Raw genomic sequence first — 23129 nt, forward strand, 5'->3', positions numbered from 1 at the left:
ACACAAAACTCTGCACTGGTGAGATGTGGAAAAAACACAATCCTTTTGGCCTTCATTTTTTTCACATTCTTGGCTGACAAAATGCAACAGAGGAAAAAATATAAGCTGTTTCACTAGCATCTTTCCACAATGAGTTTGTTGGTTTGTTGGCTGTGTCACTCTTCTGAAAATACTTGCTCTTACTTGGACTTGATGTTCTTGAAGGTCTTTTCCCGCCATAACATTTCTGAGCGCTGTACTCTACAATCATGCATCCTTCACATCCGAGGGAGGAAAGACCACTTAAGGCCTTATTTGGTAGCCAAGAGCAGGGGCTGGGCTTCAGGACCCATATTCCTGTTAAGGAGACATGACACCTACCACCTGAAGATGCCTACTTGCAAACAAAATGGAGTTGTAAATTAGCCCTGCTCTGGACTGGTTTAAGCAACAAATTGTTTCAGCTGCTGATAAGTGCAAATCCCTCTTGTACACATCTATGTGTTCCATTTGTTCAAGGGAACAGGGGCGCCTGATTTTATAGTGCAAACACAACTCCAAGTGCTCCCCTTCTCAGCAGCACAGTGCACTCCTCAGTGCAAGCATTACACTTGGCTCCAAGTGTGGAAGTTTTAGGCATTGCAGCATTAAACTGTATCTGCCTGAACCCTTTCCTAGTTCTTAAGACAAGTGAGTCTGAACATGTATTCTCCCATTCTTCAATTTCATTTCATTAGAAAAAAGTTACAAAATTGCCACAAGATTTAGATTATAAAAAAAGGCAGAAAAGCCAGAAAAATGTGGCCATATGCTGCCTGCATAAATGACTAGAAGATGCATATGAGTTCAGAGCAGAGGAAATTATCCCTAGAACCTGTGAAGGATGTATTTCAAAGAGTGTTTAGGATGATTTCACTTTGGAGATTAATGTTAAAAGGGAAGTGAGTGGTTGCAGGATGGAAAGACGATTCGTGAGTGTTATCTGGGATGGAATCTTTCCGTTTGGGAAAGAATTGTAGATGCCTGGGCAATATTTGGGCTATTTTTCACTCAGATATGATTCTTGTAATTTGATGGAGAAAAGATGACAGAAAAATGGGTAAGGAAATTATTTAACTCAGGAGCAATGCAATTATTGAGACATAATTCATACAAACAGCATCCCTGTTATTGGCTATAAATGCCTTTTGGCTTCTACTTGTGAAGTATAAATGCATTTTATAACCCTCCCTCCTCACCTGTGCTCTGAGAGGATATATCCTGTAGAAAAGGCCTCTTCTTCAAAAGGATTAAGGGGACAATATCTTCACTGTGGTAGTCACACTGCAAAAGGAGAAAGAGAAGACAATGCTTTCCTCTCTGGCAGCCAAGAGAGCATCCACTCAAGTTCTAACATCTCAGAGTCTAAGGGCAGAATTAGTTATCTACTCAAAAAGATAATAAATAAAGCGATTAGATTTAAAGATTTCAGATTATTCATTCAGAGTATTCAGCAAACACTAAATAAACAGAAATCAGCCTGGAGAGACAGAAGACCACGCTGGAAAATATTTGCTATATAGAATATTTGTAAAGTACACTGGAAAGAAAGGGAATCAAATGAGCATCAGCAATAAGAACATTGACTTAGTATGTGGACACAGAAATACTCTGTGTTTTTCTTACCTAGATGTTCCATCCCTTCCCACAATTATACTGGATTGCCACAAGGCAGTGCTTGCAGATTGTTCAGATAATCCAACATTAAAAATCCAGAGATATTTTAACTTGCAAGAGAAAATTTTCAGTTCCTCCTTTTCCATTGCCTTTATTGACATGCTAAAGCCATGGGGTTCCTTCAGATGAGCTTATACCATGTTTTCTTTTATTGCTGCTAAAGCCCTCCTCTGCTCTCTTAGGTTTTTGACCAGGCTCCTCATCGCTCTGTTCTGCTCATATAAAATACAGCTGCCAAAATAGCCATGTCAGCTGATATGACAGACTTGCTTCTGTTCTGAAGCCCTTTCTCCTTCTCCTGTTTCCTACTACATCAGAGTCAGCCTTTATGTTTCTGCCATTGTGCTCACCTTGGAACCTGTCCATCTTTACATCATTTAGCTGCTGTGGTAGCAAACACCTTTCAAGTTCCCTCTAGGTTGCCCTTTAATTCTACAATAGGCTCCTCAAGTTGATCTTGCCATTAACAAATAAGGAAAGGAAAGTTAAAAAACACCAAAAAAAGAAGAGAGCACTCTGGTATGAATTCACTAGCTAATAGGATGGCTGATATAGATCAGATACTTCAAGTTTTCTAAAGCCATTGGGACCTGCCTACTTAAATGCATGATCTTCCTTGCTCTATTTTTGTCTTATCATTCTTCTCTTCTTTTGCTGCCATTATTTACTGTATCTGGGCTCAGGCAAAATATTTCTTGCGGCAAGTTTTCCACCTGCAATGGAATGTTCATAATACAAACGCAATGAAACTTTTGTTCTGATGGAGCCCTCCAGGAGCTTGACAAAAGATATGTTATTACTATAATATTTTAGAAACTACAACTAGGTGTTACATAAACCAGTTAAACTACATCTTTATAAAGGAACAGGTTCTGCGGTCATATAATTTTGCAAAATATTGAAAAAGTTTGAGCTACCTGATGACCCAAATCAACTCAGTTTGAGGTAGGCACAGTCCATCATCTATTAAGAAAGACATCACTCCTAACACAAAAGTGCAAGTCAAATTCCACTGAATAATAAAGTGTATTGTATACAAACAAAAGTACTTCAGATTTTCAGTTTGAGCAAAAGTGAAAATTTTTCTCATTATATATATCATAGTTTAGAGCCATCAGGAAATAACAACTTCCTTTTTTGTCTTAACTATTTTCCACATGTTTAATAGTACAGCTACCTCTTACATGTATTTAAGTATTTCTCAGATAATGTAATACACTTTATCTTTTCCATTTGTAGTAGCTGAAATTTTAAAATACTATTTAAAACAACAGCAAAAAAAAAAAAATTAAAGCTGAAAACCCAGCTTTGCAGATGTAAGAACCTTACATCAAATTATTCCATTTAGGATCTCTAGAAGCATTGAGCAAGTTCACTCAGTCCCCAAGCTCACATTTGCAGGAGGAAATTCAGAAACAGCTGAACAAATGCATATGTTAAGCAACCTGACCTTGACTCTGTGCTCAGTACATGATGCTAGTGATGTCTTTGTGAGCTGCTGTTTCAGCTGAGCTAATGAGTACAATTCCTAGACAAGATCAGACTGAGAGCTCAGGAGAATGCAGGTGACTCAGAGCTAATGCGATATCAGATGGAGCAAAAAAAAGAGCAAAGACACACACTCATTTTTGATTTCTCTGAGGGGGTAAACAGAAACACTGAAAAAAAAATCTACTGCAAGAGAGGGAGTAGGAAAAGATGCCTTTGGTAAGTGTAGGGAGTTAAGAGGTTTTGTGCTGCCATTCATTTTCAATATTTTGTGTAAAAGATCTGCTCAGAGCATCCTCAAGAGTCTCTCTCTGGGAAATCTCACTGTAGCAAGTAGCTGCTAATTCCATTTTAAATTAGTATGTGTTCCTGAAGTACAATCTTGGCCTTTCAAGAACACATCTACTGAATCCTTTAAGCCAAGTGTTCTTCAGCTGCTTGAAGGTAAGGGTGTGCAGCACACTGGTTCTCCCTGGAGCTGTTCTCCAAGGCCTGCTCTGTGTTTGGTGCAAGGCTGGTTTTATCCTTAGCACACCAGGCAGTTTTAATGCAAGCTACAACACTCAGCTGAAAGCCTTACCCTGCACACCAGCAAGTTGGGAATATTCAAAAGGCTTTGACCCAGCTTTGAAGGAGAATTTGGCATACTGCAGAGAAAACCAGAGGCTAATCAAGAGGAGTTTTACTGAGAAAGTAAATGATAGTGAACTAAGAGAAATCTTTTAGTGGATGAACTAGGTAAAAATAATTTTTTTCACTTTTTTTACCATTAGAAAAATAAGAAACTCTTCTATTTAGGTCTGAAAATACCCAACTACAACTGAAATATTAAATGGATTTGAAATAGCTAGAAAAGGATAAAAAAGTCTGTGAGTACAAAATACGAAATCTGATGTTTTGAGTGTTTGGTTCTTTACCCTGAAGGTGAGACTGGAGAGGTGTGACAAACACATGGGAAAGTTGGACAGCAATAACTCAAAAAAGAATGAACTTATTGTGCCTTTTTTATATTCTAATTGCATTTCTTCCTTGTCCTTCTTCAAATCACATCTGACACTTAGATTAATCTGATAGATTGCAAATGTATTCCAGGGTTGTAAATGTATTTGGCACATTAAAAATATGATCATATTGGTCAAAAATATCTGCATCTTGTCCTTCTAAGGGCATTCAATGTTTTTTTACTAGTAAGTCATAAAGTTTGCACTTTTACTTTGCTCCAAACATTATTTAACATACTTGCTACATGGTTAGATCTGTCATTTTCACTTGTCATGCCCAGTAGCTCTGATATCCTTAGCATTCAACAATATGAAATAGTATTTTTTGCATCCCTGTATTATTTTCTGGGAATTTAGGACCTGTCACACTGACAAATGTTTAATTATCTTCAAGCCTGATAGAAGAGACTATGATTCTGTCCCGAACAGGCTGGTTTTCTTCATCACAGTAAAACTTATTATATTTTTGCATGTTACTGATACCATTTTAAATTACAAAGATTATAATTTCAAATAATAACTAAAATAAATAAGTAAATAATTACACAGCAAACTTTATTGCATATTTTCTAATTATTTTATTTTATTATTTTCTAATTATTTTATTGTGTTATTTTCTTTACCACAACACTTTCATAAACCATTTTTGGATCTGTGTTTATTGTGGATAGATTTTATTTTCTTTTGGGGTTTTTTTGTTTGTTTGTTTGATTCATTTCATGTTTGTAATGGCATGATGGACTTTATATCCCGAGCTACTCCTTGCAGTTTTCAAATAAAATGTTTTTCAGAGTCTGCAACATCCAGGGTAGTGACACTGCCCTTTAGATTTTTATTTTAAAAGAAGGTAGAGAAGACATGTACAGATAAGAGTTCTATATAGACTGTTTTCCACCCTGTTTATAACAGTTCAGGATGTATAGTTCAGCTTAGTCTATAGTCAAGGTATAGTATGTTTCTGATGTCATTGCATTTTATATTACTATATTTATATTACTATATATTCTGATATACATATACTATATGTATATGGGAATACATATATGCAAACTCCACAGAGCAGGATTAAATGTAGATAGGAACGAGTCCTAATCCCCTGGTTTTGTTGTCTTGTTACATATTTTGTGTGAAAACATTAGAATTTTCTCCATGCAAAATAAAATTATTTTTATAACCAGAAAAACCTCTCCTAACTTATGCTGACAAATAAATCAGGTGGGAAGTTCCACCTGCTTAGCTGCATCAAATATTTAAAGAAGTTGAAGAGCTTTGTCCACACACCCCAATCCAAAGTAACAATGCACAAAGTAAGACCAATAACAATAAGAAAATATTTTCATAAAAAGACCATTAACCTCTTTCTGTTGAACTGTGTAGGAAATTTTTGAAAGTATTTGTTGGAAATTGCTTGTTGCTTCAAAGTAGCAGTACTTGTTCATCACAAGTACTGCTCTGCAGTTTCTCTGAACAATTCGCCAACCATTAGAGCACGTTTGGTACCCATGTAGCCTTTTTTTGTTAGTACTGCTTGAGGGGTTTGCTTCTTGTTCTGTCTGGGGTACCCAGACCCCGCAGCTGTGGGGCCAGACCTGTGCTTCAGGAACTCATCACCTGCAAAACAAACCTTGTCTGTTGCCTACAAGTTGCCTACCAGCTCAATCAGAAGCAGAAAGTTGAGGTTTTTTCCATTCTCCAGGACCTGCATGCTAAGCCTGAAGACAATGAGTTCTGTGCTGATTTGGGGGGGCTTTGAACCATTAAATTGTGTAAATATGTTTTACCTGGAAGTCACTCTTTACTCATCTTCCTGTGTACCTGGAAGGTACAATCAGTGGACGTAGACTATTATTGTCCTCTACTGATTTTGAGAGTAATTTGGGCACTAATTACATTTAAGAGACATGAGAAGGACTTCACATACTTTGCTCAATATATTTGTCAGGGTAGTTGTTGGATGCAGGGCTATAAAAAGTAAAGATTTTTGTATGATAAAATAGCTGTGCAAAAATATCAGAGCTTGGTAATAGCAGAAGAATGCTAATCATTCATCACATTCTGCAATCCTATCTATATTCTCTCAGAAGATATAAATACTAAACAATTAAGGCCCACAATCTCTCATCAAGTTCATTCTTATTATTTCTGTTTGATAGAAAAACCACAAGGCACAAAAATGAAACACTTTGGTTAAGGTCACAGAGTAAGTCTGCTGAAGATGTGCAAATAGATTCTAACTCTGCTGATTCTAATTTAGTTTTTTTAACCAAAGAACAGGTTTTTTCTGCAACATTTCTCTCACTCATTAAACATCTCTTGCATAGTTTAAATTAAGAGCATCATTAAGAAGTGAAGTTAATTACCTTCTCTCCTTTTAAAAACTATTTGCTGATTTCTATATTGAAAAGATTCAAGCAGGTTTTCTCATGTGTCTATAATGGTAAAATATCTAAACACAAATATGAAAATAATCATGCTGCTTTGCCATGTTTTCATGGTATAAACAGCCAATAACACCCACAGCAACTTTATTAAGACAAAGATTAGCAAATATAGGAGTTTAATTGGATTTTGTTTTCAAACATATCAAAGCCCTAAAAGACTTGCATTTACACTCTATTTCTTCTTTATAGGCAAACCTGACAGTATGAAAATTAGGTCAGTGTTTGAAGCAACAAAATTTCTGCATTTTTCTAGTGAAATGGGAGGGTAGTTTTTCACAGTATGTTATGAAAGAATTTCTAAAATCTCATTTTCAAAAGGACGTACAAGGCATGGAGAGGACAGAATTTGAAAGTAGGAATGTTAACAGTTTAATATAATACCCAGAATCTTTAGTAAATTCTCTCTGGTGTATTATTTGAATTTTCAGGTCCTTACATAAAAGCAAAACATTTAACCTACAGGCACTTATGGAAATATTTCATATAGAGCCTAGAGAGTCAAAGTCTCATTGAAGAGGACTTGGGCAACAGCTTCAAGTTCCTAAGTTCAAATGTTAAGGCACCTGTGGGACATTCCACCCTCTCAGCTGCTGTGTAGGCTTTCTGTCTCTGGAGACCTCTTCATCCAAATTGTTGGTGAAGTCTCCAGCATGAGAATCCAGACTGGCTGCTTGGCTCTGAGGAAGCCACAGACCTTTCTGCTGTGGCTGAGCTACCAAAAGCCTGATAACAAGTCATTACCCTCCTAGGAATCTCAAACCAAAACGTGCTCTCCCTATAGTATGTCTCAACCTTTCAGGATTTTTGGAGCGTGACTGAACTTCACATAAGTCAGCATGGAGAGAGAGGAAGGATTCCTAATTGACATATAGCTGAAAGACTTATGATGTCACAAGATGTCCCTAAAATGTGTTTTGTTTCATTTTAAAACAGATATTTGTCCATTCTGCAATCTGTCACATGAAGCTGCTGTATTTTAGGATGCATCACAGATGGAAGATTTTGTCTCCACAGCCACAATGTTCTGGTGAGAATCGCATTCTGTAACAGTAGTCAAGTATTTAAGTCTCACCTGTGATGCACAAAGACCCTTATTTCTGAATTCCTCCTTACAGATTAGTTGTTAGATTTCTTTCCTGGAAGATAAGAACCCAAATCAAACACAGAAGGTATTTGGATTTTATTCTTCTATTTTCTACAATGGCTTTTAAGACATGTTCCTTACATTCCCCACCTGCCAATACAGAAAGATTCTACTCCTTCATCCACTTGAATCCAAAAAAGGATTAATAACTACATCCCTAGAGGAAATAAGAAATAAGCATCTAGTCTCCCTAAAAGATAGCTATTTTGTGAATTACTTACTTAGTAGTCTCTCTCCTTAAATATGAAAATAGATTAAACACCCAATTTAGAAAATATGCCTAACTTTTAGAAGATTGAAGTTCCAATTAGAATGTCTCGGTTATTTTTGAAAACAGTGATGGATTTCTGTCACATATGGATGTCAGGTGATTTTTAAAGTGGGACCATGTTCCTTCCACAAGTAGGATGAGTTTCACCGAGCTTACTGTCTTGACTTGGGACTTTGTAGAATTCTGCAACATCTAGCTCAAGCTTAAATTACACTTGTTCTCAAAATCATTAGTATGTACTAAATTAGGAATTTAATGTGGCCATCATAATTAGACTCATATAGTGAGAGTTAACAGGGATTTTTTGTGTGTAAAAGAGTTAATTTCTTTAAGATTCTTTATGTTTATTAAATGGCTAGTCCAAAATTAGGTGATTTATTTATACTCCATGTAAAACAGTTATAAAATACTCTGTAAGAAGCTTTTAAAAGCTAATTTTATATATAAGTCTTTGCAGAGAAGTGGAAACACTTGCTGACACTTAATATTTAATCTTTTTATTGTCACAACACCTTTTTTTAGCTCTTTTTTCTTTAGCTCCCACAGAGAATGGATACTGAAAGAAAATAGAAATAAGAGTCTTCGTTCTTCCCTATTACTCTTATAACAAAGTTTATAAAGCAATATTGTGAGCTTACTAAGAGCATATTAAAGTTATAATACAGAAAAAATTATCTGTGATCACTGCTGTAATTCAAATGTCATTTAAAAGACAGCTCTGAATTGATAATCATGTTTTGGGGAAATAATCTGAAGCACCTGAGAGAAGAAAACTGAAGAAGGAATTTGAGATAACTTTTGCCTCAGAGACAATGGCACAACTGAAAACTTTTAAACTTTCTCAAAAATAACCTTTGTAAAGGAATTTAAATAGCAATGTGCTACAATGGCATAACTACACTGATAATGCAGTAAGAAAAAAGAAGGTAACATGGGACAGAACGACATAAATACTTTTGTTTTCTTTTTTCTAATGTGTAATGTTGTAGTCTACTTCTTCTTATTGATTTCTTTGGGCCAGCTAAAAAAGCATTTGAAATATCTCTGAAAGTAATGAATAGACTAACAGAGACTGCTAATTCCTCTCTACTACCAAGCCTCTAAATATACAGTATAAAAAGGAAGACAAAATGTAATAATAATAATAGCTGTACTGCATATCAGCTTGGAGTATATTTGCCTAGTCTGCTTTTCCTCTGTGCCCATCAGTGTTCTCCTTCTTCATATCACCTTGAGGCTAAAAACTGCTTTTTCCAGGCTTTGAAGTCATACTAAAATAGAAACTGTATTTTCTCAGCTCAAAAAACTTGGTGTCAATAAAGGAAAGTGCATGACAATCTTTCAAGCAGGAAATCCTTTACACACAAGATCCATGCAGTGCATTACTATTACCTGTGCGTGCCTCCTGTGAGCAAAGTTCTGACCCCATTGCCCTTTGGAGTAAAGCAGTAGGAGTGCTAATGCATTGTGATTCATAAGGACTGCCACAATATCTATGCTGTGCAAGATCTTTGCTGCACAGTGGATCTGGCCATACTCAAGAAGTGAGCCAGCTCTGCTCCGTGTTGTTTTACAGGGCATCAGTGCAGCCAGCCCCACAAAGCCATGCTGAAAGGTTGGGTACATCAGCTCAGGCAAATTACAGCTGGTGCTCCCATGATACCTGAATAAAATGATTTATTTTGGTCTCATTTGGAGAGCAAACATATTGGTGTTTGGTGATCTGGACCTACCAGAAATGCAAATCAGAGTTTCTTCTGCAATTTCTACAACCTACTGTGTACACTTGACGTGACACTGAGATTAGGAAGTAATCTGATAGATCACTTTTTGATTTTTGCTTTTCCAGTCTGCTGAATCTCATCTGCGCTGATTTGCAAGCCCAAAGCTGTCACAGACCCCAATTACTCACTTAACAGAGGATTCAGTCAGTACAAGAGAAACAGTTACACGATATTAGTTACATGATAATTTCTGTACCTACTTTCAGAATGCTGTACAAAGAAGGTGAGTCTCTTTAACTCCATTTTTCGTTTGAGGAAACTAAATCAAGGCATAAGATCTGACTGGTCAGTGTCCCCATCAGCTCTTTCAACATTCAAGCAGACCAGGTAAAATGTCATCAACACTCAAACTTATAATAGGTTGCTCTCATTTCTAATTTCTGTCAGAAGTGCCATCACAGCTTCTCTTTTATGGCAATCTGAAGTTAGTTGCCTATGTAAAGGAATTAAATTATACTTTTAAAGTATAAAGAAGTTTACAGTGAAATAAACCTGTTCCTTTTCGTGTAGAGGGAGATTTTATTTGTGTAATAAAAACCTTTATAGCAAAATTAAATACCAGACTAGTAATTATGCTTTCCACAATCTCTTAAAAAACCAGGTTTGTTTACAGGTAACATATCTGGCTATACCAGGATTTCCGAAGCCAGGCAATTGCTACAATGCTCAGCAATCCTTTGGGAGAAATGCTGAAAACTGATACCTCGATTAAGTAGTGAGATTGACAATCTGAGGAAAAAACTGTGAAAGAGACTAGAATGTGAATGGGAACTCCACGTGCATTTGGGAAGACTTGCTGCAGATCAGAGAGCTTTGATGGTTCAGGATGAAGTTTTAGCCCAAGAACAGATCCTAGATCTGAGAGCTCTGCAAGGATCCTAAGTTTTTGGGGTTTTTTCTTTAATAACAGAATAAGGAAAGAGACACTTTTAGTTATTTATAGCATAAGTAGCTCTGAAACCTTTTTTTAGACTTCAGTATATCTTTTCCCAGCAGAATAAAAGTTTCATGTATTTTTTTTACAAAATAAACATATTCTTCATATTTCTTCATATTTTAGGAGCAAGGACAGTGCTGGCAAACCATAGTCATTGCTTTCTTCACCAAATGTGCAGACAGCAATGTGTATATCATTACTGGGAAGAGGAAATTTTTGTTTCACTAGTGCTCTCACTGGTAGAGATACCAACTGAGGGTAGGAGTGTAAAATTCATGGATCATTTTAGGAGAAAAGCAAAAAAAGAAAAAGCCACAATTTACAGAAAATACAATACTTCACCACACATGCTAACTAACATAGACCTACGATGCAGTAAAACAGGACAGGAGCATCCAACTGGTGGCAAATTTCTCCAAATTAGAGCAGTTATTCTGTTACAGTAATAGAGCTAGAGCTATTCAGACCATATTCATTCCACACCTCTGATGAGTTCCAAATCACAGAGAGCATCAGTCAAAATATTTTACTACTCTCGGTCTACACAATTGCTAAACCAGTTCCTAATGATGCATTGCAGCCAAGTGTATCCAGCACAACTTCTGCTCCTGACACAAAATAGGCTGCAGTCATGGTTCAGACCCATGTGGCATCAAAAGAAGAAGAACAAGCAGAAAAGATAGAAAAGAGCATTTGTTCGAGACTATTTCAAACCTTCCACGTTAAGGCCACTCTGCCTTGAGAGAACAAGCAGCGAGCTCTTTATACTCAATTGGAAATAGCAGTAAAACTCAGGAGCTGCTTTCCTACAGTCTCCTAGTAGGATTTTTTGCAATCAATGCTGTATGTTTTGCATCGTAGTTTTTGGGGTAGAGCATGTTACTTTTTTAAGCTTTGCAGTACTGCTGTGATTCCTAGAAATGTTATCTCTCAGGGAAAATGGAATCTCTGTGTATTCACAGTGCTGAAGAACCCAGGAACCTCAGGCTTCCTGGATTTAGGTTTACCATAAAATTGAATCAGAACGAAGGGTAAAACATTTTGAATAATTTAATTATGTGGGACTTTTTTTGTGTGTGTGTGTGAATTCATATGCACATATGCAAGCACACAGGAAAGATACTAAGAGGCAGAAATTGTATTGGTTATGCTCTTTCTTTACCATCCTTCAATGTTACAGGAGTGAGGTGCACTGAAGTCGGGCAATTCTCATCCATGTTTAGCTGCTCCTCAGCAGCTGTCTAAGCCAGAGCAGGTCACAGCATAGGTGTGCTTTCCTGCCATGTTTAGCTGTTCAGATCTATGTTCTGTGTCTGGGAAGTTAAACAAGCTAGTATTAGAGACGCTGTTCAGCTCTTTGATTGCAATAATGCTATTTCCCTCATCACAGACATTTTGATTGGAAATCTGCAGTGAGAGTCACAAAGGACGATGTTGATGTAATGAGGATGCTAAAATGACAGTGACAGCATGTTAGCTGAGCTGTGGGAATGACATCCAAATAGTGGGTTTCATACTCTGTATTTACCACCAAAATACTCCTTCAGACTTGTGACGCACGATAGCAAACAGCTGCCACCCTTATTACAGAGAAAGTGGAGTAACAACAAGGAGGTTATTTAGGGAGTAATAACAGCTTTCAAAGCAAAAGGCAAAGTGCTGATCAGTGCAGACCAGGAAAGTCCATATTTGTGCTTCACCTATCTTTTTTGCCCTTAGAAAAACATCTATCAATTTCCCTATTCCAAGCAGCTCTTTGGAATTATTCTCCTTAGGAGACTTTTCCATTAAAGTTAAAAGGGAGAGGGTTAAGAATTGCCTTCCTTGTATCATTTATTTATTAAGCTTCCTTTGCTCTGCTTTGTCAAAGTGGTTTTCTTCCCTGGCAGCTACAGAAGGAATTACTTTAGTGTGTTATACTCAGTTTGATAATAGTTATACTCTATATAATTCTGTGGTTTTGTGTATTATGCTGCTTTTTGTGGCATCATAATTTGACCAGTTTGTGTACAGATATCTTTATAGCTTAGTGATCATATTTATACTGTGGCCAATCAAAAGGGAAAGTTTGAGAACAGTGATTCCCAATTACATACACATATCAAAATCTTACAAATATATATACAGGCATATTAAAAGTGAGATCCAGTATGGAACCTCACTAAAGAACAGGACTTGGTAGATGTTGGGCCAGATGCAGGCTCTGGATCAGGCATGTTGAGAAACATGGGGAAAAGCTGCTTGTTTCAGAGCATCATCACTGGTCACAGTGCTGTCACCTGCAGCCAAAGTCTTCCAGAAGATCTGAGAAGCAGGACAGTGAGGAAACGGCATTTGGGAACCAACAGAGCTGGACACAGACAGAACATAACACCTCTTATTTCAATGAGGTATTTGTGATGCCTTGAATTTTAGCTTTCATATTTTTTAGATTCTGTACTGCCTTAGTGTGTGACTATGAAATTCATATAAAGTGTTATCTTCACAGTTTAGTTGGACAAAAAAATCCTTTTCCAGCTTGAGAACCAAGGACACCATTGCAGCTTTAGGTTCAAGAAGTGCAAACAATGGTGAATTGAGGAGAGCAATCTGGGAGGATGGGATTTCATAACCTGAAGCTGTAATTGGACAATTGACCCCAATATGTAAATGGACCAAAACTTATAAAAGTGTGAAAATTCGTGACGTGTTGTGCATCTTGCGTCCATCTTGGGTCCACCATTGGCAGAGTCATGGCCAAGATCTTGTACAGCCCAAGGCCCTTGAAGGCCTTTCAATAAATACCCACTTTATTCCTTTAACTCTGTCTAGCCTCTGTTCCAGGCCAGCCTCTTTATGCATCATTTGCATGGCAACCTACACAAAGCCTGCAATAGGTCCAGAAAGTGTATGCAAAATAAAGTGTTATAATGAAATTAATAGGATTTTTAACTCATGCTCATTAACTGGGTAATGATTATACCTGAAAGTCTCAGTGATTAGATCCTGCAGTCATTTTTAATTTGGAGTGTCTGCTTCTGGGGTAACAAGGTCCAGTTAACTCTAGTAATGAATTAGTAGAGTGAAGTGGTGTGAAATGCATGTAAGATTATGAGCCTACACGAAATGTCAGGGATGTAATGCACCCTGCACCTTGTCTCCATGAAAGTAAATGTAGCACCCTTAGTGTAAACATGCATAGGCATGGAGATTAATTTTGCACAATAAATAACATAGTAAAGCCACAATTCTTCAATTCTGATTCAATAATACAGAATAAATAGCACAGTAGGACATATGTATATTATGTCTTTAACAGAAAAGTAACTATCAAGAAACTGCCTCTGTTCTAGCACCTTTACTCTGGATGAGTCTGGAGAACCTGTCTCTCCTGCACACTCTTGAAGTCTTAAGAAATCCAGTTCTTTAATGTTCCTTGTCTGACTGACAATCTTTCCCCTTTCTCAGAGGAACAGTACACAAAAAAAAAATTACAACATTTCAGAATATTTTTCTCCCAGACTTTTCATGGATCTTTATTTCACCAATTTCCATGTATGAAACAATTGTTGTTGAACTAACATTTAAACCCTGGACCCTATCAAAAACACTCAAAGTTCTGCTAATGTGTCCTAAAATATGTAAATGTTCAGTAAATAAAAGCACTCTAAATGATGACAAAGGCTAGGAAAAGAGGCACTGGCAGTGCTATTTGGATACTTCAGTGAAGTGGTTTGTATGTTGCTGGAGCTGACAGAATTCCTTAGTTGTTTCTAATTCTGAGAAATTGAAAGGTTCTGACATTGCCCCAAAAAGAAAAGGAGTAAAGATGAAAACAGGGTCAGAATTATGAAAAGGGAACAGTAGAAGGGAAAAAAATAACAGAGAGGTAGTTAAGAGAGCAGGTCAATCTGTTAGTAGGACCATAATATCTGAGGTTATGACCCTAAGGAGAAGCTTTGCATTGTAGAAGCATTGTACATGTGCATGTTGAGGTACAAGCTCTTTAGGATAGATCCTCTGAGGGGCCCTTACCTGAAATCTTAGGGGACCCTGGGAAGCTCTGGGGACACTGGTACCCCTGTGGGTGCTTGCTGCTAGAGCAACAGTGGCTGGATTCTCTCCTGATTGAAAGTACTAATTACTCAGGTTATGTCTGTATCAAGGTGAGATACATTTCTTCCCCTCTTACTCTCTTTTTAGAAGGTAATTCAGCCTTACAGCTCATGAGAGGGATGTGAGGCTGTTATATCCCATCCTGACAGCATCCTTACATGGGTAAGGATGGATGTCTCTGCCAAGCTTGACAGCAGAAGAAATCTTCCAGCCATTAAGGGAACTTTAATGATAGCTGGGATGACTTTTTGTCCTCTGCAAAATTTTGTGATACTGAAATGTTCCCTTTTTGTTCACAGCAAAATTGAAATATTTCAAACTAATCTCTCCCTAATGAGGTGCACTGACATGAAAGCATCTTTGCGCTTCCCTTAAAATTTGATTCAAATATGGCAAAAAAACACCCCTGAGAAAATGTCAACAAACTCAACTTTCCCAAGGTAGATTTTTGTGTTGACAAACTTATAACCGAAAAAAGAATTAAACATTCTGTGGTCGACTCTCTTTGAACTTTCATAGATCAAAATATAGTTTTGTGCACAATGCATCAAAAAATCATTTTAGAAGCAGTTTATGAAGAGAGAATAGGGAACAAAGGACGCAATTCATCCTGTCCAATGAAAATAAGAAATTCATTTCCACATAGTTTATAGTTTCTATTCTGTAAATCTGAGTTTGTCCTTCACTGGCAGAAAACAGGTTATATGCTGCGGGACTTTGGAAAATAAATTTTAACAATTTACTCTTCACTTCAAATAATTATTGCAGTGGAAAATTTTTTATTGTTCTTAAATATTGTAAGTCAATCTATTCCAAAGCTACATTTTCCTTCATGCTGTTATTTTTATCTAATTTTCCTTCTATGAGGCAGATAAATAAACCAGTGATGTAAAATCCGAAAGGGAAAATAAATCTAGATGAAATAATCATATTATCAACACATCAGCTCTGCAAAACTCTGTCATGCTTCCTTGCATAAAATGACAATTTAAAGTATCTTTCCAGAAGTCTCATGGAGATTATTGTATTTTATTCTCTATTTAGGTTTGAAAAAATCTTAGACAACCTATTTGAAGTCTCCTAGTGAAATACACTTCAGTTCAGCATTACATGCCAGTTTCAGAGAGGTTGAAGTGTAATTTATTTCATTTTACTTTCATCAGCAAGTCAAGTTCATCCATCCAAAACCAGCTTTTCTGGATGTACACATTTCATTTGTTATCATTTTAAGTAGCACAGAGTGCAGTCAAATTCCAATATCTGTCAATCGCACACAAGTACTGTTAAGTAATCTTTTACTTTCTATTTAAATGCTTACACCATAAACATTGAATAAATGCTTGCTTGGCACTCAAACAAACAGCTTAAAGCAGCAAAACTGCCTTTAAACTGTATGGAATTTTCTAACTATTTGATGGGTATCTGAAAACTCTATTTTCCAGTTAATATTAAATTATTTGGAATCTATTAAAAAGTATTCTGCACTGTAGTTACACCTCAAAAAATCAAAAGTAACTCAAATTTTAAAAATACTCCTCTGATCTTCATATCTTTCTCTTGATTTGTTGTACCAAATTCTGCTTACATTTTAATCTTCCCTTTTGGCATTGCAGAACATAATTTCAGAGCAATAAATAACAAAACCAGATGCTAAGGTGTTGAACATGACATAGGAACCTGAATAACTCAAAAGACAAACAGAAGATGTGTAGAAAAAGCCTTTAAAAGGGTTTATTCCAACATGTTCTTAGAATTTTTTTATTATTTTTAAAACATGCTCATAAATCTTAGACACCTGTATTGGCAACTAAAATTAATCCACTAAAAATAGCTTGTTGAAAACAATTGTGTTTGTCTTATTCATCACTAAAAACCTTAAAGAAGAGAAGCCTTGAAAGAAACTGGCTGGTAATAAAAAAGAAGTTGATAATAATTGCTGATGCAGAAAATGCAAAAAGGGACAGAATATGAGTGCAACTTAAATTGGAATTTAAAATTTGTTTATCTTTAAAGCTTTCTATTCATATCAGCTGTATCAATAAACATGCTTGTTTGCTTTATGGGGAATAAATTCACCCAATTCCCCCATGCCATATTTCATCAGAATTCTAGTCTAAGCAACTGCCTTCTGCTCCTTGCTAGACTTTTTCCAGAAATCAAAAGGCAGATTTCCCATCTCCAGTAATTTATACAGAGGTTTCATGCATCTCATGCTGTAAATAATCTTCAGGATTGCAGGATCCAGCCTGCTGCTGTGTTTCCTGATGAAATAATTGTTTCAGAGCAATAGGTTCTTTCATGTCGTCAATGACAAAAGAGTTAAAGGACGTAAGAAAGAAAAATATTTTATTTCCCCTATAATAATACCTGTCTCTACTTTCTGCCTCCTTTTCCCATCCACCCCTCCCTGGCTCAGTGCCCCAGTGAATTCAGTGCTCTTTCCCTCCAGCACGGCATTAATAGTGACTCCATTGCCTTCTGCACCCACTGGCTGTCTCATTGCAGCACATCTCACCAGGACAGCACAGCAGCAGCACTTCCCACGGGGACACAGCCTCCATCCAGGGCCAGCAGCCCGGGCACTGCTGCCTAAACATCCATAAGTTCATCATGTCGGTTTGTTTGCACACTACTTATGTAGAGAGGATACAGAGAAATATAAAGCATAATTGATAAATCACATTTCAGGGAGTCTAAGGAATTAAGTGTGCTACAAATGCCACATATATAGTGCATTTATATACAAGTATTCATAGAAGTATGTATTTATAAAATACAGCAGGTGTGAAAACAGAAACACTTCCAAAAGGTGATTCAATCTTTTCTGAAGTTACAGAATGTGGGTGGCACAGTATGTGTGTGTATAAGGGAGGGTGTTTATTATTTGCACCTTGTTCCAAATTTTAGATTCCCTGTGCTCCAACTTACATCTGTCTTGCTGTCTCCTGAGTTGCCTTAGGATTTTTATTCCTAAGTTAATCTTCAGGAACACAAAGGAACAGCTTTTGAGCTCTCTTTTTTTTTCCTCTTCTTACATGTTGCTGCAATCCATTAAAAGAACAAAACCCTAACCATACTGAAATTAATAGGTTTTACAGTGTGTCTGTGAGCAAAATTTCATCTCTGATACTTCTTGTCTTTCAGCAAATCCAGCTATGCTGGTAGAATTTCAACTATAGCTCTGCAAAAGGGTTGGTTCTTGCTTATTTTGAAGAGGGGGGGTCGCTGACTTTAATCTAACGAAGTCTTCCATTTCTCTGTACTAATTTACCTCACTCAAGAAAGTTTGAAGGTGTTTTCAGAGATTTGAAACAAAGATACATAAAAAAGATATCTGATCTGAATAAATGTGATATGACTATCTTCAGGTGCAGTTTGTTTGAAGAAAATATTCTATCCCACAGATTCAACCATTTTGATGCAAATTTAAATCATAGTTGTCAAATAGTTGTTCAAATTTTCATGATATTGTGAAAATTACTTATCTTTCCTGGACTTGATTTCCACTGCTCCTTTACTCCACACAGTGCAGTTTTAGTAATAATTTTCTAACTGTGGCCTGATTAAAACTTTATGCTTGCAAAAGTCCCAAAGATTCTTTTGGGAAAGACATTTCAAAAGTGAATGTATTGTTTTTACTAGAGCACCTTTTATTTTGGTTCTATGGTACTCTTAATTGGTAGATTTGAAGCTATTTTATTGAAGGAAAGGAGTCTTACACTTTAGGTGTCCATGAGACAAAGTGATTAGTGCCTAACTCAAATGAAATTCTGCTCAACTAAACTCAGATTAAACTGATAAAAGAGCCAGGAAGTTCTCTACCACTTTGTTCTATGTCTTGTGTATGAGATTTTTCAGGGCATCAGCAGGCTCTAATTGCCCAGGTAAATCAATGCTTTCCAGCAGAGCAATGTTCTTGTCAGTGAAATAATGATTTCCTAACATTATTATCATTGCTTTTGATTAAACTTCCTTTAGGAGGACTTACAACAGACATATATTCTAGCAGAAATTCCATTTAATTTGGCTGGGAAGAGGTCTTTGTGGTACTTTAACATTTGTTTTGTGCGACATTTGACCACAACTAACCACAGAGATCAAAGGCTCTCCTCAACACCCACCACCTGCTGACCATTAGCAGGTCTGGTTGTTAGCCCAAAAGCTTCCTTGGGGTTCCTGGAGCACCTACAAAATGCAGACAATCTGTTGGGCACCTCCAAGTGCAACACACCACAAACAGTGAAAGAGGCTGCCCAAGACAGAACTGGGGTTCTTCACTAAGATACTTCCAGTGCTCTAAAGGATTGGGTCCTTCTAGAGATTCAGAAGGAATCTTGAGGAATCAGAGGATTCTTGAGGAAATCTCCCCCAAGAGCAGGGATCTAGTCCCTTCCTTTTATGAAGAAGTTAGGAAATTACACCTTTTGAAGCACAGCCAGAAAATTATTCACCCAAAATAAATACCAGTTTTTGTGTTCTTTCCAACAATGGAGATTTAAACCCTCTCTTTAACCTTCTCTTTACAGGGTTGTAAACTGCATGGAAAGGAAGCCGACTCTACCTTCTACTGCTGCAGATGTGCCCCTGGGCATAAATCATTAGGGAGTCAATAGGCAGGAGACAGAAAGAGGTCAAAAGAAAATAGTATTGTCTTTATTAGCACCTAGGCCTCCAATGAGCGGAAAAGGATTGCTCACCTCTATTCCTAATGCTCTTCACACACTGTAAAATCGACAGACATTGTTGTTTAGGAGCTAGAAAGCCTTTAAGAAAATTGAATCATCAAGATCGCAATCACTTGAGGTTGAAGAAAGATTCATATCTAAATAGATCATAGCTTCAGTTTCTGCACAAAGGGACTTCTTCCTCTGCCTGTTTCCTTTAAATTCAAACAAACAAAAAGCAGCTGTTACCAGTGCATTTAAGATGGAGTCTGCTCTTGTAGGTACATCTATTTCCTTGGGGCTCAGAGCTGGGGTAATAGCTGGTTTATCGATTTTGAGTGGCCCTTCCCCGTGAAGAATGAGCCCCTTCTGGGGATGTGCTGGCACCAGGCAGCTGAGAGCACAGGAGTCTGAAAGGCAGAGGGTCAGAGAGAGTTTAAGCATGACCAGAACTAACAGACAAATGAACAGAGGTTTCCAGGGTTGCAGGATTGCAACGTGTCCCCCGATCCCTACTCGTAGAGCCCAAACTCGTGGTTTGGGGCTTCTTAGGACACTTAGAATTAGGGATTTAGGCTCCTCTTAACATTTTTGTCATCAAATTAGTCCTACCCACAATTGCTAAACAGAATTGCATGGATTCACAGTCGTTTGAAAAGGCAGCTGCTTGCCATCACTTTTTTTACACCAATTTCCTTAAAGTAAAGGAATCCAGCATTAAGTGTTGCTGACCTCATATCTAGACCCCTTTTTAAATCTTTTACAGCTTATTTCCCTTGCTCTTTTTCTTTCTCTCTGTGTTTCCTCCTACCTATCTCTCCAGACTTTCTTTAGAAAGTTACTTTCTGAGTAAGATTGCAATATAAAGTCTTCCTTGCGTGGTAGGAACAAATCTCTTTCTTTCCACTTTTTAAATGCCTAGTTTTAATAAGCAGTCATGTTGTGCCAGAGAAACACGATGGGTTGCAAACCCTAAGATGGAAAAAAGACTACTTGGAAAATTGTATTTCTATGATACTGCAAATAGTTGTACATTGAATTGTTACTCTAGTGGCAAAATATTCATTAATTTCTTATGGAACTTTTTTCTCTATTAAGAGTAGAATAAGGTATGACACTAAAATCCAGTAATTGAACATTAGAATCAAGGGCAAATTGAATATTAGAATTAAACTTAGACTGCAAACATTTAACTTCTCTTTTTAATATGCTTAAAAGGAACACAATAAGCTAAGAAATAGCAAATAACTTGAGCCTTTTCAAAAGAAATATGATCTCTGAACTAACTGCTGGCTTTGTGCAGTTTTTGTCAGCAGCCTGTGCAGAATATTCTTCATTGACATGTTCTAACCTCAAGTTGCTCTCAGAGGCATCAGTGTCTATGTTAACCTGGAGAGTAAGTAGTAAAAAGAAAACATCACCTTAGAACAGGTTGGTGTTTGCAGCTACTGGAGGATTTTTTCAGACAATTGTTCCTTCGACCCATTCCTCTTGTGTATTTGCTATTTCTTCACTCAAGAACTTCAGGTTTTTTCTTTTCTACAGAAAAGTCTCTTCAGTGACTTTGTTAAGCTTTGTATTCTCAGCTTGTTATACTTGTAGTTCCAGCTATCTGCTCCTCCTTTTGTTGTGCACACAAAGAGAAAGTTATGCACACTCCAAGAAATTACCAACTGCTTTCTCTCAACTGCAATTTTGTTTTCTCAGAAGAGTGTACACTTTGAGAGGTTGGGGGATTGTTAGTTTTGCTGGTTTTATAGTATACACTATCTAAAACATATATAGGTTTTTAAATACGCTTTCATTCTTGTTTTATCACGCTTTAGGTTTTGGGGGATTAAGTTTTTGTTTCAGTTTGTGTGCATGCATATGTTTAAACTTCTTAATAGGAAAGTTTCTGAATTTACTTTTTGTGGATCCTGGTCTTTCTCCCTGTGTTTGAGTAAAAAGGCACTTGTATCAGATCTTGAAAGAGATGTATGAGATCTCTTCTGTTCATGTTTTCAGTGTCCAAACTTTACAGTATAGTATAAGCTTCATAGTGAATTACTAATCTTGCTCCAGCACTACAAGAGTTTCATTCAAGAGTCTTGTTTGATAATCACCTTCTATCTTACACTTAACAGCTTATTCTTTTGAAATATTTGGTACTAGCTACACAAGTAATCTTGAGAACATATCTGTTGGTGCACAATGAAAATGATCGGTGCTAGTTTTTCTTTTCTTCCAATTAGTGCTGGTGTCCTCTCACACATTAGTGCTCTACAATCCATCAATTATTTGAATTGCACTTCTCCCAGAGAGAAAATAAGCCTCTGTTGTTTTGGCACTCAGTATGTTACCATATGAAGGATTTGTATTCTCTATGCACAGATTAACCTGAAGTTTTGAGTCACTGATGGGCTTTTAGGAAAGCTGGATCGGTGAGGAGTTCTGCTCAGGGCATCTAGACAACTAGCTGAACCTGGCTAAGGAGTCTTGGCTATCCTGAATCCTCTTGATAAACAGTTACTTCGTAGCTCAGAATAGTCCAGAAGCAATTCTGTTTATTGTATTTTTAAAACAAATGCCAATCCTTCCATTCTGTGAGGGGAAAAAGTCTCATTTGCAAAGAGTATGGATGGACATATTTTAAAAAGTAAGCCTATAAATTATCACCTTTATTCTCTGCTAACATAGTAGTAAATGGCATTCCCCAATTCAGCCACAGAGCAGATTGCAATGGATTTCAGCACTCCAGTAGCTTTCTTTTCTCTCTGGGGCAGTTGTTGTCTTACTGGTAACTACGATCCACAGCACAGAAGATATTTCAAATTAAAGCAAGAACATTGACCTGCATCTGAAAAAAACTGGTTCAATCAGTACAGATCCCAAACCTAGAGGTATAATGAGTCTCTTAAGGAAAAGGTGCTAGGCAAGCAGAGAAGTGAAATGTTAAGCAGAGATCAGATTATGGGGAATTTATGGTATTCTTAAAGGCCTCTCAGGCTTCCTTTCCTGGCTACAGAGCTGTCTCAAAAGTTGCATTGCCAGTGGCAAAATCCTCAGATCTATGCAGGTTTATCTGCACAAAAGGCAGCATTAAACCTCAATTAAATTTTTTGAGCTTGCTTAAGCAGCAAGATAGGGTGGTGTAACTTCTGTACCTAGCCTCTAATCATATCTCTGCACAAACAGTTGGGCTCAGAGCTCCAAAAGCCTTGTTTTGCCACAGAACTAATATACCCCAGAGTAAGTGTTCAATATTATAAGTAGGCATCTTCTGCTTTTTCCTGATTCTGGTTTATCTTCTTCACAGGAGGAGGTTTTTCCACTATACAGGGGAGCTACATATTAGGAAATCAGTCAGAAGCAACTGTGACTGTTTGATGGGGAGTTTAACTTATGTGCACAGGAATGCCTATGGTCCTTCTCCTGCCGCTTCATGCTCTCTCTCTGTTTGGCTTTGCTCACATCATTTTCACAGGCACTGTGAGTTAGCCAGGGCTTTCTGGTGGGCGGGTGGCCATCACAAACACACAGTTTGTGCAGGTATGTTATTCATATTTCAGCTGGCCGGCTGCAGTTTTACAAGCCAGTCACAAAGCTGCTGAAGAGCTCTTTCTGCAA

At 37.2% G+C, this 23129-nt stretch overlaps 1 protein-coding gene across 4 annotated transcripts in view; it reads left to right on the plus strand.

Moving 5' to 3' along the window:
• Positions 1-23129, plus strand: part of FUT9 (fucosyltransferase 9) — a 104894-nt gene that overhangs the window by 65468 nt on the left and 16297 nt on the right. Inside the window, exons 1-2 of one of the 4 annotated variants that reach the window (XM_063153033.1) lie at positions 7572-7652; positions 9890-10047. The exons of 2 other annotated variants lie outside the window; for them this stretch is intronic. In XM_063153033.1, the coding sequence (XP_063009103.1) occupies positions 10005-10047 (43 nt within the window). In that variant the 5' untranslated portion in view covers positions 7572-7652; positions 9890-10004. Of the gene's footprint in view, positions 1-7564; positions 7653-9889; positions 10048-23129 lie in introns of those variants that run through there. One more of the 4 variants, XM_063153032.1, reaches the window with a different exon arrangement.

Source organism: Melospiza melodia, chromosome 3 (genome assembly GCF_035770615.1).
Source record: "Melospiza melodia melodia isolate bMelMel2 chromosome 3, bMelMel2.pri, whole genome shotgun sequence".
NCBI classification, from domain to species: Eukaryota; Metazoa; Chordata; class Aves; order Passeriformes; family Passerellidae; genus Melospiza; species Melospiza melodia.